The sequence below is a fragment of the Seriola lalandi genome, unplaced genomic scaffold (genome assembly GCF_002814215.2).
Source record: "Seriola lalandi dorsalis isolate HSWRI2012SDOR001 ecotype SW California unplaced genomic scaffold, Sedor1 jcf7180002054689, whole genome shotgun sequence".
NCBI classification, from domain to species: Eukaryota; Metazoa; Chordata; class Actinopteri; order Carangiformes; family Carangidae; genus Seriola; species Seriola lalandi.
In genome coordinates this window covers 3,157,482-3,173,713 of record NW_019525242.1, presented here as the reverse complement: position 1 = coordinate 3,173,713, position 16,232 = coordinate 3,157,482, and the positions used below count along the sequence as shown (strand labels likewise).

Below are 16,232 nucleotides of genomic sequence, written 5' to 3'. Positions count from 1 at the left end.
ACACACACACACACACACACACACACACACACACACACACACACACACACACACACACACACACGCAGATATACCCGAGGCCCATTGTCGTGCCATTCATCTGCCGGCATTGCCTCATGTTGCAGCTTGATTTTCGCAATTCCTGGAAGCTTAAAGCTGCGTACTCACTAGACATGTCACCCATTCAGCATGTTAGATGCTCTGGATCTGCATATACAAAACAGATCCAAGTCTTGCCAATATCCAGCAACTTCACATAGCCGTTGAAGAGAGCATTTTAAAGTGGGCTTTTATTGTGACCAGCCCAAGGCACACCTGTGGTGTAATTATGCTAATCAGCATCTTGATATGCTACACCTATCAGGTGGATGGATTATCTTGGAAAAGGAGAAATGCTCTAACGCAGTTACATGGATTTACACACGTTTCTGAACAAAATTTGTTCAAAATTTTTTTTTAATGTTCTCATCGATTCCTCTAGCATCAATCCACCAAGCAAATCTTGAGTAGTGTGAGACTTTACTTTGCCTTATGTATTCTTAATTATAATCATTAAAACCTGACTAGACCTATTCCCTACAGAGGTGTTATTATAAATGTAAACACACCACATGCATAGCTTTGTCATGTTCATAAACACAGAATCGAGGTACAATAATTAGATGAATTTTTCAGTTGCAAATAACTATTAAGATTATTATTAATTATTATTAATAGGATTATTAATAAACACCTTTCATGACCGAATGTGAGTCTGGCCTTCAGTATACTGTGAGGTGTGAGCTTTGCATGATAAACAGATGTCCTGAGGCTGGAACCAGGGGTCTGCCCTTCAGTCTGTTTACTCTGTTTCACCCACACGCAATTTTCAGGCTCACATTCACGGAGGACTTTCTTTGTCTAGTACTGTTTTCTCTATAAAACTGTAGAATAATGCTATGGAATCAACAACTAGTTGCCTTCAGATTAGCTTTTCGTCAGACGTTTTCGCCAAATTTATACCCTCAAGATAAAATAGTGTTTTTTTTTCTCCGTAAGGCATGGTTTGTCCACTTCCATCCAAATGAGGAAAGGCATTCACTGTAAAAAAAACTGTTTAATATAAAATATAAAAATTAATTTTTATATTTTATATTTATTTAACTTGAAAAAGTTTGTGTCCAGGCTGCTTTAAAATTTTAAGTTGACTAAATTTGAGATGGCAAGATGGATTTTGTATGATGATTGAAAACAAATAAAGCTTTCTAGTCAAATAAAGGTTTATGCAACTTAACCACAATTTAGTTCCTGTAGAATTTTCTGAGTCAGTACAATCTTATTGTTAATTCAACATTGTTTTATGAGTTTTGAAAATATGAAACTAACTGACATAAGTGAACTTGAGAAAAGCTAAATAAACTCATAGCTATCAGTCACGACTTTTCCAATCCATGTTTTCCACTACCATGCCTGCCTTATACTCATGTGATACAGTTCCACCTCCAAGCAGAGAAATCTACGATCTTTTCACCATCGTATGGGCAGAGATTATTTCTGATTCGGAGCTAAAATACTTGTTGGACAGAGAGTGAGTTAGTTTTTGTTATAAAATGCTGTTTTAAAATGAAAAAATACTAGTGTGAATTTTGCCTTTGTATAAAGAGACAGTTCTTCATTTGACATGACAAACTTACAGCTGCAGCTGCTGAAGCCATTTTGTACCAGAGCCATTACAAAGACAACAGGCGAGGCTCTTCTGTTCTATTCAACATGTGCAGAGGCAGGGATTGAAAAAAAGGAGACCTCAATAACTCCAAAGAGTTTTAACTCTCAAACAATGCATGCTGGGCAGTCAATTTATTAAATGAGCTTGATGATTCCACTTACTCTGTGACTTTTTACAGGGTGTGTGATAAAGTGCATAGCTACTGGTGTAGCATCTGCTGGTTGGATCAGGAGAGTGAAAAGAAATACGTAATCTTGAAACTGTGGCTCCTTTGTGGGCAAAAAGACTTTCATGTTTAAAACTCTACATGCAACATTTTCTCTTTCACAATACACCAGCACAGCAAATGTCACACTGGGTTTTTCCACTTGTCTTATTTTTCTCATTTATTTAACAGATAATTCAGTCAGTGACTCAGCCTCATTCATGAGCCTGAGTGAGTCTTGAGGGCACTGAGTCCATGTTTGTTGCTGCAGTCAGTTCAATTACAGCCACTCTTTTAGTTAATGTCACTTTTTTGAATTGAATGAATTGGGGGGGATCCGAATGTTGCATTTGAATGATAATCATTTCTTTAGTCGAGTTCAGACAAAAAGGAAGTACAAATCTAGGACTACTGAAAAAACTAAAATGTTAAGTAAGAAGTAAGTCAGAAGTAGGAAGTTAAAATGCTTCAAACTCGGATTGAATCAGTAATCACAGAGAACTTTCCCCTTTCAGCAGATAAATGTGAAAATAGCCTTGTAGTGTCAAACTCAGCACATTCATCATTCTGCACAGTGAAGCAACAGTCAGCAATATATATTTTGTAGTGGTGATTGAAACAATTTAAATCCAGTGACGGGTGGCGTAAAAGTGGTGCATTTGATTTGGAAGAATGTGAATGGGTTATTTCTGCAATTAATAAAAACACACTGGGCTTACACTGTCTGTAACACTGACCATGTGTATATTAAATATCAATCATTATAGCTACAGTAAAATACGCCTTGACATGGACTGCTTTATGCATTATAGATTATGACATGGAGGCTCAGGCAAACTGAAGGTTAAAAAAGTGACTTGAGTTAAGACTTGCACATTGGTATGCACATAAAGCTCATATACAATGTGTCTGTGGAAGTTTGTGTATTGATGGATTTCCTTTGTGATATCAGGGTATTACTCACACTCGCCACAGATACACTGGTGTTGTTAAATACTGAGACACTGCAAAAGAAGATGCAATTGGTAATTTATTTTATAGATAGTCATGATTGTGTGTTCAAATAGATAATTGCAAAGAAGGTTAAAAGCTTTTACAGTAAGTTATTTGAATTTATCCTATGATATAATATCAAGCAGTATATTCTGTTGCACCTACCCAAGACTTTATGATATTTTTCTCATTTCAGTATTAGTATAATGCATAATGGATAGGAGTGAGGTACTCCTGGAGAATTGTATTTTTATTTCTAAAATGAGATCATTAATTACCGTGGGCCAAACCAGTGCTTGTAGTTTAATGTATAGACCAAAAGCCTATATATTAGAAAATATTTGCTGGCTTTAATTAGCATGAACTTTGTATTCAAAGTTTCACTGTAGTGTACTTCTCCTCATTGTTGTGCAAATTAATACAGCAAGGTGTTACAAAATGTAATCAGATTGTCTACTCTCACGGAGGCACCTGTGGTGTAAGAATATGTGTGAAGTGCTCTGATCACAATAAGGTATTAACACAGGCGAACAAATAAACAGCATAATAGCAGGTACAAATCGGACATGATAAAAGTCTTAATGTTTTGTTATCAGATTGGCTGCAAGGTGACAGTGCTGCTCTTCATCTATTTTCTGGCCACCAACTACTACTGGATCCTGGTAGAGGGCCTCTACCTTCACAGCCTCATCTTCATGGCCTTCCGATCAGACTCTAAATACCTCTGGGGCTTCACACTCATTGGATGGGGTAAGTAATAAACACAAACTCAGATCACACATGACTCCTATGACATGGTTCAGTATGACTGAACCATCTGCTCTTAACAGTCCTCCAATAACTTGAGCAAAAATGCAGCTGATGCAGAAAGATTTAGATGTACAGCTCACACTTGCATTATAGCCACAATTGCAAGGTCAGATTGTGACTGAATATACAGACAATACAATGTATTAACATATACCATACAATGCATAATCATTTTCTGCAGAAACCCATATTTTAAGGAAAATGTATTACACAGCTTCCTTCTCATATATAATTACCCTGCGGTCATTAATATTTTCTGGTTATATGAGGTGCATAGGAGAAATGAAAAGTCTCTACAAAAGTGCTACACTTGCATTTTGGAAGAAATGAAATTACCTTAGGATCAGCGTTTTACAACTCAAACAGAATGAATTATCTTTATGTTAAATGTACTTTTTTGAAGGCATCTATGATATTCTGAAACACCATGTATCCAAAAATAAACCGACAGATTAAAGACAGGGTTTTAGAACATATTTTTTTATGAGTTACATATAAAACTGAACTGTTGTTAAGAATGAAAATGGTTATGATGCACGACACAATTATACACATTTAGAATAATTAACACCAGGAAGACAGTGCCTGCGTTGAGTGTGCATGGCGGCTGTGTTGCAGTTGCACATACATGCAAGCTTGCGAGTTCACATGGACTGCGTGTCTGATGCTGCCAGCTCTGTATTTCTAAATGGTAAATGGTGGTATGATGTCTTTACTGGGAACCGCACGTTTTGTGTGAAAAATAAGCAAGATGCCGAATCTCTAGATCACACAATGCAGGCAGTGTGCCCCGTCTAACCCTGAAAACCAAGACGTTTCCCAGCCGCCATGCACACGCCATGCAGCCAGTGTGTTCCCAGCCTAAGTATGGATTAAGTCATTGCTATGTTAGGCTCGCTGCTTCCATGCTTAGTCAAACATTGTTGGTGTGTGATAACTGGAAAACAGATACGCTGATTTGAGATGGATTGTCTTTAAGATAGATATGTCTCTCCATCATGAAACTATGATCTGTTAATTAAGAATTGTGTGAAAGACCTCTGCTCAGGTCTAACATAATAACTATTCAACTGATTTCTTGACCTCCCTGCTGATTTTCTTTTTGCTCTTTTGGTCCCACATCAGTGGGATGTCGAGTTTACCTACGGGGGGGAAATGCAGATACTGAATTTATTTAGTGATTTAATCAGTAGTTGTTTAATTTAATTTATTCACTACTGTATTTTAGATACACAAACACACCAATCTGCAGCAGCATCATTCCTTACTGACTTAGACACACACGCACTGACACATACAAGCATCTATACTGACATCAACAAAATGAGCACAATCTAACATACGTTAACCTCTTAGCTTGCTCGTTTTAAATGTTTATAAATGTAGGAAAAAAAGAGTAAAACAGGTGCAGCATGACTTTTAACAGTCTGTAACATGTCTGATTTTGGTCAAGGTTTGCTTTTACATTCAGTGTTATTCACTAAAATGTAATGTGTGAATCTTTGAGGTCTAACAAATCTGATGACTGCATTTGTTTCCTCATAAAACATTTGCACATTCCTTTTTATGAAACCAATGGTAGGGTTGTGTATGACTTGAGCCACGCATCCTTCTGTGCTTCCATCAGAACAAACAAAACGTTCCACCAAAACATTGCTCCATAGCAGTAACAGTAGTTAGAATTCCACAAAGTAACTTTAAACTTTCTTTGTGTAGCAGTTTCCTATTCATATGTGACACACATAAGATGGTTTACATCTTTTGACAAATGATTCACCCACCCACCCATGCATTTTCTTCCTGGAGGCCTAAGATCCTACTTTTCTTTTGCAGCACACATTTTATACTACTTTGCCTTGATACTGTAAAACCAGGCGATAATAAAAGGAGGAACATTTCCTACTGGGTGAAAAAACATTACAGTATGTCTGATAGATTTCGCTGTAATGTGGAGAAACTACAAGTCACTTTCAAAACAGTCACCCTGAACACACCGGCAACAATAATGCAACCATTCTGACATGGATGTGTTATTAAAAACAATTATTTATTTGTTCACATTCACAGAAATGGCAGAAGACCAAAGGTTAGAAAAAAACACTGCTTTAAATGGGATGCCAAATCCATTCCCTTGACTAGCTGGTTAAATGGACAAACATGCTCTTATTTTCCATCAGTAGCTGAACAATGAACAATAAATACAACCCCATAGCTGTTCCAGTGAAGTAACTGAGTCACCACCGTGATATTATGGTCACATCCCAGCACTTTCCTCTCTTCTCAAACTCCCAGAAAGCTCAGTCAACCTCTCTGTCTTTCTTTTCTTTATTTTCTCCTTCTTTCACCTACAGATAAGATACAACATTCATTTCAAATGAGCAGAGGATATGTTGAAAAGGTGGGGGGACACTTATCACCCATTTAATGTTTCATTGATTGATCATGTTTACTGTAATTAAGCTGCCCGATTTAAATTAGGCACTTAGGGGGATAATAGAAGTAACATTGCACAACCATAATCACTATCTTATTCAATCACTTCTGCTTAAAATGGTATTCAGCAGGCTTTGATAAAATACAGTTTTTATTCCTTGTATGATTTCAGAGATTACAGCTGTGGGCCACATCGCTCAGAGCCATCGCTTTGGCTGAAGGATTTCTCCACAGTACCATTTGCCTAGAGACTCTTTTAATCTTTGTTGTTGCAATTTTATTGATAACATCATATAAATGTTTATTCCTAAGATTACCGGAAGTTAATGCTGTGACTCTTTAAAGGAGCTATTTATACATTTTTCTATTGCTACATAGCTAATATTAGCATTAATAGCTGGTTACTTACCAGTTTAGAAGAAAACATGAAAGTTCAGTATCAAACTTTACTCCTTTAATCACCTAGAATTGTCTCCAGAGGTGGAAGGTAACCCTTTTGTGTTGCTTCTATTTCTATCACTTCTTTATTTGTATTGAAGTTAGCATGCTAACCAGCTAGCCCTGACCCGATTGGACTGTTTCGTCACTTTCTGTTATTGGGTCACTGTAACGTACCGTCTGCCCCGAAGTAGCGCTGCTCAGGGGGCGTATTATAACATCCTGGCTCTAAGGATCTATTTGTCAGTCTTGTTACATAGCCAACGTTATTATTAACAGCTGTTGACAGTCTAGAAGAAAGATTGTGAGTTGCAAGTTCAACCAGTTCAACTTCATGTGTCTGTCTCGTCACTTTCTGATAGCGACTCACTGTAGCCTCCAATCTGCCCTTAAGATGTAGCGCAGCTCAGAGGACGTATTATAGCCTCTTGTCTTGTCACAATGATGGCTTAAGCGCTTGACTAGTGACATTCATAACTACGTGCTCCCGGCAAGAAACCATGTTTGACAGCAGAGAAAACTTACAAATAGCCCCTTCCCTTAGAGTGTATAGTAGATTGTTGCAGGACCTGAGATAAACAAGTCTCAATATAGTAAGTAACATTTAGTAATGATAAAGTGATAATTTATAATAATTATCCGGCATTATTATTTTTTTTTATAAATGAACAAATTATAGAACAAAAGTAGAGTGACAGTTGAATCAAAAAATTCCCACACAGTTTCTTTAGGAAGTTGTGTTTCTTGTCTTTATTCGAATAAGTGTGAATACTGAATTGTCTACATTTTGGTAGAACAGGTTTGTTTGTTTACAGTAAAGTGCAACACACACTGCCTATGTCATGTAGTGCTGTGTCATTTACACCGATGGAACACATAGAAGCTCTCTGCAGACAGGAAATAATCAAAAGTGGCTGGGATGTGCTGTTCTGGGGAATGAAGAGATGAAAGTGCTACTTCTCTATAGAGCTGACACAGGTCAGTGCTGGTGAATGAGACAGAGGTTTATCATGATGTCTGAATGTCCAATTATGTGTGTCAAAATGCTGGTAGTGTGTAGAATTACATAGAAACCAATGCATGTGCACGTTTAAATACATGTCATATGCTGCATGTGATGCTTGTATGTAACTGCACAGAAATAATTGAGACCATGCAGCAGCAAATATACAGAAGATAGCAATCATGCTTTCTGCCCCTGAAAGGACTCTTGGTATAGACTTTATATTTATTATTTCCTGTTTTATTTTGAAATTATTACCTTGTAAGTCTGTCGGATGTTTCACTTCCTGTCTTTGTCTAGTTGTCCCTCCTTTGTGATTGTCTGTCCCGCCCTGATGTGTCACCTGTGTTCAATTACCCTTGCCTCCCTTGTGTATTTAAAGGGGACCTATTATGCTTTTCTGAGTTTTCCTTTACTACTATTAGTGTGTTATATAGTTTTTTTTTGCATGTAAATGGTCTACAGAGTCATAAGGATCAAAGTTTGCACCAAACGGAGTAACTCTGTCAGGGCAAAATACCAATTTTCTCCTCTGTATGAAACGCCTTGTTGGGGGACCAGACATTACTTCCTTAAGGATGTGGCTTGCACCAGATGGAGGTTGTTTTCTAGCCCTGCACATCTACCTTAGCTTCCCAGCGTTGATCTAGTTTTCCAGTCACCTGGCATCAGGTCAGCTATCTTCCATCCTACTCACCAGGTGGCTAGCCTCCAGCATGCAAACAACCAGAAGGTTACACTCCAGTCTGCATCCCAGTCAGCTAGCACCGGTCCTGCTAGCATTCAAGCCTGTTAGTCTCCAACCTCCACTCCAGATGTGTAGCCTCCAGTATGCTAGTTACCAGCATGCTATCTCTCAGCCTGCACCCTGGCCTGCTAGTCTTCTGTCAGCCTGCCATGCATCAATCCCTAACACCGAGCCCACAGCTCAGATGCCCAAGTCTGGCAAATCCCTGTCTGATTCTGAACCCTGAAGCCCTGAGAACCCTGAGCTGTTTTCCTGGGTTTCCGTGGAGTCCACAGCAGAAGACGAGGACATCATGGCTCCTGTCACAACAGGGAAACACTTCAGAGACTCATATGGTCCAGCTAGCCCAAAACTCAGCCCTGGGATCCTTCCAACCACCCTGAGCCTCAGGCCCAGGTTTTTAACTACAAGCCTGTGCCTTAGCCACAAGCTGCCGAGTGACCATGAGCCTCAGCTGTCCAGCTATCCAAACTATCTGCTACCCAGCATCCTGGTCGTCGCCTTACCTGTTTCTGAGTCAACCACCCAAACTGATGCGTCCCCAGGTCCAGTGTCAGGAGTCCTGGTGAACTCATCTGTTCCTGGGTTCACCGCCCTGGCTGATCTCTCGCTTGTTCCTGCATCAGGAGACTTGGTCGACGTCTTGACTTGTCCTGCTTCTGAGTCGGCCTTCCTGGTCCACATCCTGTCTGTTCCTGAGTTGACTGCCCTGGCTGATGCATCATCTGTTCCAGCATCGGGGGTCCCAGTCAACGTCTCGTCTGTTCCTGAGTTAGCGGCCCTGGCTAATGCATCACCTGTTCCAGTGTTTTCTTTAATAAATCCATAAACGGCACCAGCATTGGTTTAGTTTCTTCCTTTGGGTCCAGGAATCCCAAACCCATGACACATGCGTCTGTGAGCTTTATTCTTATATCCAGTTAAAAAGCAGTAATAGCTCTGGGGAGGGCTTTGATGTTTAAAAAGTGAAATGTAAATTTTTCCCCTCTCCTCATTTCAATAATTTTCATAAAGCCCCCAAAGCGGTTAATGATAGGGTCTGGTTTGTTGATAGACACTGCCTATGAAAGTGGGCCATTTGACCTTAAAGGCTGCAGCTATTAGCTCATATGTTGACGAGAAGTGATGTGTAGGAAATGAAATGGAACTGTGAAATGTGACCTTGACCATGAATTATGGTAAACAAACAACTATATGACGTCACTGGGACAGCACGGCTCATTGTTTGTTTTGTGTAATTTCAGGTGTTCCAGCTGTTTTCGTGGCAGTGTGGGCGGTTGTGAGGGCAATGCTAGCAGATGCAAGGTGAGAGAGCAAGTCACACTATGCTTATTTGCAGGTCCTCTTTCACATCAAATAGACACCAAGATTTGAAAAAGATCAACAATTCTAAAGGACAGGCTAAACATGAAAAGAGACACAAAACATATAATTAGTGCTTAATTGTGCTGACATTTGGATGAACAGTGAAATACAAGTACACATGCATTTGGCTTGCAATGCAATTCCGAATAATGTTTCTAGTCAATTTATGGCCAAAAATATAATTTTCAAGAAAATCGGTGTTGACTGCAGAGTTAAGTGTTAATTTTCATATATTCTGATGTAATGATATTTCCTGATGCCACTCAGTAACTGCTGATAACATTTATTATTGGGTGTAGTCCTTTTCAAAAACTGATCAAAGCGTATTGTAGTGACTCTCCACATTGGCAACACTACTGAAACTGAAAAGAGGAGCTTTTTGTCTTATTTGAGAAATGCATAGGCAAGGTGTTATTGCCCCTCCCTTTTTATGCAAGAGAAATAGATTTTTACTCCCTTTAGGCAAATCCCCCCGGGAATTATGTTTCCTCAGTCCTTGATCAGGCTTCCTTGGAAACTGCGTGCAGGCTAGAAAAACTCAATGGGACCTCCAATTATGTAGTGGAAATTGCCTGCAATACACTCATTACACATAAAATAAACCTACAAAACACTGACAAGTTGAAGATAAGATAAAGAATATACAGCAATGTATGGCTCATAGCAATGGCCCCCAGAACTCCATAGCCCCCAATGAGATCCCCTGAGGGACCCTGTCGTAGGCCTCCTATGACCCCTGGAGTATTATTGCCAGGGTAAAGAGTTGGTTGACTGCCAGGAAGGAATCCACATTGCTCCTCCTGAATCCGAGGTTCAACAGTTGGCTGGAGCCTCCTGTCCAGCACACCGGCATAAGCTTTTCCCAGGAGGCTAAAGGATATATACGGAATATACAGTATATATGTATATATAACAGGATCAGACAGTGATGCTCTCTTCCCCTCTGCTGTCTGTTGTGGCCCTTGAACCCCCTGCTATTGTTCTAAGAGATGACAAAAACATACATGGTATCACCATAGCTAACAAGGCTCACTTCTTGTATGCAGATGATGTTGTCTCGTCCTTACACAGCCACAACAACTACTCAAGACTCTTCAGTGCATCATATTTTCTCTTCTTTCTCAGGTTATAAAGTAATATGCTCACAATTTTCTTTGTGAGCCATGAGCTAAGCCAGACTGTAATATGAAGTTCTTGCAAAATGAAATTACTTATCTAAAATTCAATTTCCTCTTAATTTAAATAATTCAACAAAACTATTATTTTCTTGTGAAAATTGAAAACAAATATATTTGAAAGATGTTATGGTCTTAACCTCTATCTGGCATAAAATGGCAAACTCTATAACTATATTATGTGTTAAATATTTTGACTGTTAATTTTTATAATCAAGTTAATCTTTAACTAATTTTATATGTAATGATAAAATTGCATGTTTCAGGCTTGCAACTCTGCAAACACCAAAAGAAAAAGCAGGGTTCAACCTGCCAATTGTTGAGTTGTATCATTGGGTAGTCACAGTGCATATTTTTCTGAAGCCATTCTGGGTCAGTGTTGAGCAGTAATCTGTCACAGTAGTTAAAATATACATTTATTTATTTATTTTCTAGTGACCATCAAAATGAAGGTTTTCTTCACCCATGTCTTAAGCTTTGTGCACTATGTCCGGAAGAAGTTATATGGATATATTAAAGAATCAGCTCAATGTTCTTCCTTTAAGCCACTCAGATTTAAAACATGAATGTTCTGAATGAATCACCCCTCACAATATTCACAGTCTTGTACTGAAGCTGAACTTTATAAATCAAATAAAGAGAGAAGAAGCCAGTTATTGCATTTTCTCTAGTATTCAGATTACGCCACTCTAATACAGGTAGCCCACTTTCCACAATTGATGTATAAAACTGGACCAAAGCTTCCTATGAAGCTGATTACCCCAAGTTATAACTTGCCCATTGGTGAGACCTTTTGTCTGCTTGTGGGCATATTATATATTCTAAACCGTAGTATTTATTTGATGCTTACGTGCATTTCTGTAGCTTTGTTTGTATTCAGATAAACCACCACAGGGCTTAGAGGAATTATTGTATTTGCTCTGTAAAAAACACCCTGCATAGGAGAAAATTGAGTGCTGTTGTTTTCCTGGCAGTACGGCAGAGGTCAATTTGCACTCACCTGTATATTTAGGGAATACTAACAACCAAAATTCAGGAAGTTTCTATGTGTAATGTTCTTAGACGCCCATTACCCCCATTCAGGCCCCATTCATGCTATTACCCTGATATTACAGGGATGTGTTTTTGAAGATCATATACAAGTAACATGCATACATGCACACTCTGGCAGGCTTGAAGTCTGCTAAACATTTACAATGTTTGTTATGGTGCAAGGTGTCCTTTGAAGTTTTCAGTTATAAAAACAATTCAAACCTGGATGATGTAAAGGGGCTTTAGCAGGACACAAAAATAAATGGTCCCACGAGTGTTAGAAATTACATCCATGTTGTGACATAATTTCACCAGTTTGGAAAGAGAAAGTGACATTGAACACCTGAAATAAAAAATCAAAACACTAAGGTTAAATTGAGAATGGAAATTTAAGATGAAAAATGATCAAAACATAAAATGGGTCATTTGAACATAAAATGTAAAAACCTGCAAATTTAAAATCAGAGGAAAGAGGAAAAAGACAACTGAAAACAGATATTAAGCTCCAAAACACAGGATATTAGATGTGTTCTTTTATTTTGTTTTTTTACTTCCTCCCTTTTGCATTTGCCATTTAGATTTCAGAATTATGTAAATGCTGCTTTTTTTGTCCATCTTTAAGTTCCCCTCGTTCTGGCTCTGTTTACATCTGTTTTCCAGTTCTTGTTCTGTCCCTGCTTTTCTTGTGTCCTCTCTGTGATCCTTTTCCCTGATTATATTCTAACCAAAATATAACACCTAACCTCCTTTTTTTCCCTTCACGCTGAACTTAATTGTTTATTCGGTGCCAATTTACTTCTCAGTCTGTCTCATCTTTCACTGCACCTCCAGATGTCTTTTGGATAATAGGAGCCATCTTCTTTTTTGCTTTGCTCCTTCCTTTTCCTACTTCTCTAACATCATCCTGTCCTCTCCTCTCTGTGTCAACTGCAGATGTTGGGAGTTGAGTGCTGGTAACATTAAGTGGATCTACCAAGTTCCCATCCTGACAGCCATTGGGGTAAGAGTGTCAATGTGAATTTGCTATCTTGAAATGCGAGCACAGTTTAAGAAGTTGCATAGATATTTGCGGGTCTTACTGATGACTGTAAGAAGTAAGAATGAACTACTTTTGAACACGGCCAGTCATCCCGAAACTGGGGGATTTTTATATATGTGTGTCTGAGTTAGAGTATCCGCTCTTTGTATAAACTTCCCTTCCTCACTCAAAATCACATATTCCAAGCAGGAGTTGAAGTGTATCAAAATGAATATGGCTGTGTCATATTGAGGACCAAACAGCTCCCTGTATGACTTCTCATATATTTGCTGACACCACATTAAGCTCGCCAACATCAAGCATTATTTTGACTTCATAAAAAGCCTGCCTGCCATTCTGATTATTTTGAGTAGTACTTATTATTAATTGTCACAGCAGGAACACATTATAACATTTTTAAATCATTATGAATTAACAACATGGCATTTTGTCAAAGCAGGTGAAAGCTTAGTGACGGAAAAGGAGCTTAAGATGCCTTCTGAGATGACAGTGGTCATCATTTATAAAATTACTTATTAATCGAGTGAAGTTGATGTAAGTAGCTGATTGTCCTTTGTGTTACTAGGCAGTCAGCTTTCATGCCTTACAGTGATTTGTACTAATGTGCAACAGATTGTTGCATAGTGGTTGTATGATTACAAGCGGTTTCCTAGACCTACTGTGCCTCAGCTTTCAGAAACTGCCAGTTTTTTTTTGTTATTTTTACTGAATTCATTGTAGACGAGAGACTTTATGTTTCATCTGACCCCAACTGATAAAGCCTGATGGACGCGGTGTGAAACATCTTCAAAACTAAAATATGAAGTCATTGTCTTTTACTCAGTTGTACCTGACCATGATGACTGAAGTGTCAACCATAAATGTGGCTATTCTGACTCTATGGGTCTCAACTTGCCAGTTTCCTCTCTCAGCTTACACTCAGCTAACATGGCAGTGTAGTTGAAAAAAATAAATTGCCTTTCTCCAGTAGCTGCTGTCTCTTCTGACTCTGACTACTTGCTTGGAATGTTTTCTTGCTGTGGATAAAATTATACATAATTGTAAACGGATTGCACTTATATAGCGTTTTTCTAGTTTTAGAGCACCTTACAATACATGACATTTTCATACGTCACTCCCATACACACTCATACACTGATGGTAGCCATCAGGGGCAATTTGGAGAACAGTAGCTTGTCCAGGGATTCAATCTACCCCCTGAGGCACAGCTGCCCTAAAGAAGCTGCAGTAAGCCTTTCTCACACAATGTAATGATGTTACACTGAGATCTTACCTGAGAAAAGAGTTCAGGAAAAAGAAGACATAGAAAACACAATTCAACAGTTCAGCACAATATTCTGACCATCACTATTGCATTTAATATCAGTATTGAAGAGGGGGTGACTACAGGTTAACTAGCCAACCTGTTGATTATTTAAGGTTACTAAAGAAAGTTCATTCTCAATATGTAGCTACTGTTTTTACAGTTGTTTTTAAATGATTTTCTTAGTACAAACACACCCACAATAAACACAATAGACAACGCACACAGTACAATTCACAAACAGAGAGGAGATTCATATGTAGAACTCTGCCCCCGTCCGCCAGGAGAATCACATAATCACACAAAAACGGGATGCAAAACAGAACTAAAAAAGAAAACAAGCAGACAAAAAAAGACAAAACGAAATGGGTGGAGGGCTGCCAGAATATCAGACCTGTAGTCTATTTTTTACAAAAATAACTTAGCTGCTAATAATTAAGGATTGACCGATAAACTTTTAATTATTATAAATCAATTAGGTCGATAACCAATATTTGAAATAGATACACCATCAGTAAAACAACTGCTATATAAAGTCCATGCACACTAGCCGTGGTGTCCAGGTGTTTCTATAATTTTGGCCACTCCACTGATACCAATAAAGTTAGGCTTAATAACAGAAACACCTCTCTGTATAATGTAATAGAGCTCAACAGCACCACACACTACATCATCCAAACTGATCATACAGTTGAATCAACACCTCTGAAACAATTTGAATAAAACTGAATATTATAACCTTCACGAAGGAGGATTTTGTGCAAGACTGTTGCATTACTTTTAGCTGTGACAAGCAGTATTTTATACACAGGTCGCAAAGTGCAGGATTTGAATTTATCGGTTGCTTTCAGTGCTGTTCTCTGCTGGGAATTTATAAGTAATAGAAAACTGTGTAAACACAGCTTCAAAGATGCCTCTGCCCGTAGTACTATCTGCAACAAAATGGGCAATTGCAAACAGCATCCCTGAAGTATTTCCTCCATTGAGACAAACAAACATAGGTCTTCATGTAGTAACCAGCTAAAAAGATATGTAGGTGTGTTGTATGTGTGTGTGTTTGTGAACAAATTCTGAGCTTAATTAATCCAAAGAAAGATACACTAACAAACACACTGAGAGGAGCAGGGTGGACAAATCAAGGCTGAGTCTGACTTTCCTTGTCTGATACTGGGAGACATTATGCCGATATGATTCTTTATATGAGAACATTGTTTTCGTTCTACTAAAGATCTATGTGACTTTCAAACGTGATACTCTTAAGTGTACAGATTTAGCTGTATATCAGCAAGTGTTTAGTGATGAATATGTAGAACATGCTGTTGTCACTGTCTGCATTCCTCTAATTCAAATTCAAATGAGCGTTTTGGCTTGGAGCAATAGCATTTGTCATCAATGCAAATCATGAAAATCAGTAAGGATTAACAACAAGGCTATCACCCTCTCTCTCCATCTTTTAGTGTTGGAGCCTGCTATAAAAGCACAGAAGGAGTTCATGCAGTGTCTTGCTGTGAGGATCACAAAAACTGAAATCAATTTTCTAAATCTCCATAATTACTGAAATCTTCTTGTTTTGAGCGCATCCTGAGTGGCCTGAAAACAATTAAAGGACTGAGGAGGGAAGGCAGCAGATGGAGCAACTGGTACTTTGGTATTTGGTGCTACATTTTCTCACCGAAATTTGCTGTGCAGATTTTTATTAATGATGCATTTCTTATTACAGTGCACAGAATCATTGAGTTTTGTTATTTAATTCATAGGCCATCAGGTAAATCCTGCTGTTTTTAATTGTCTCTTCAACACAGCACTTTCACATCCACACAGGGGTGGCTGGACGGGTGCGTTACATTAATATAAATGTTGGTTATGCATCAATAGTTGATGTTATAGCACCAACAGTAGATTCTTGTTTCTGTACTTTTGGCAGCTTTCAAATACACATGGAGGAAAAATTCAAGTTGAGATGTGTGTGTGTGTGTGTGTGTG

General features: G+C 38.4%; 1 protein-coding gene across 1 annotated transcript in view; it reads left to right on the top strand.

The window, feature by feature from the left end:
* Positions 1-16,232, top strand: part of pth2ra (parathyroid hormone 2 receptor a) — a 48,428-nt gene that overhangs the window by 17,904 nt on the left and 14,292 nt on the right. The window contains exons 7-9 of the mRNA XM_023423094.2: positions 3,500-3,653; positions 9,580-9,640; positions 12,841-12,907. Coding sequence (XP_023278862.1) covers positions 3,500-3,653; positions 9,580-9,640; positions 12,841-12,907 — 282 coding nt within the window. The remainder of the gene's footprint in view (positions 1-3,499; positions 3,654-9,579; positions 9,641-12,840; positions 12,908-16,232) is intronic.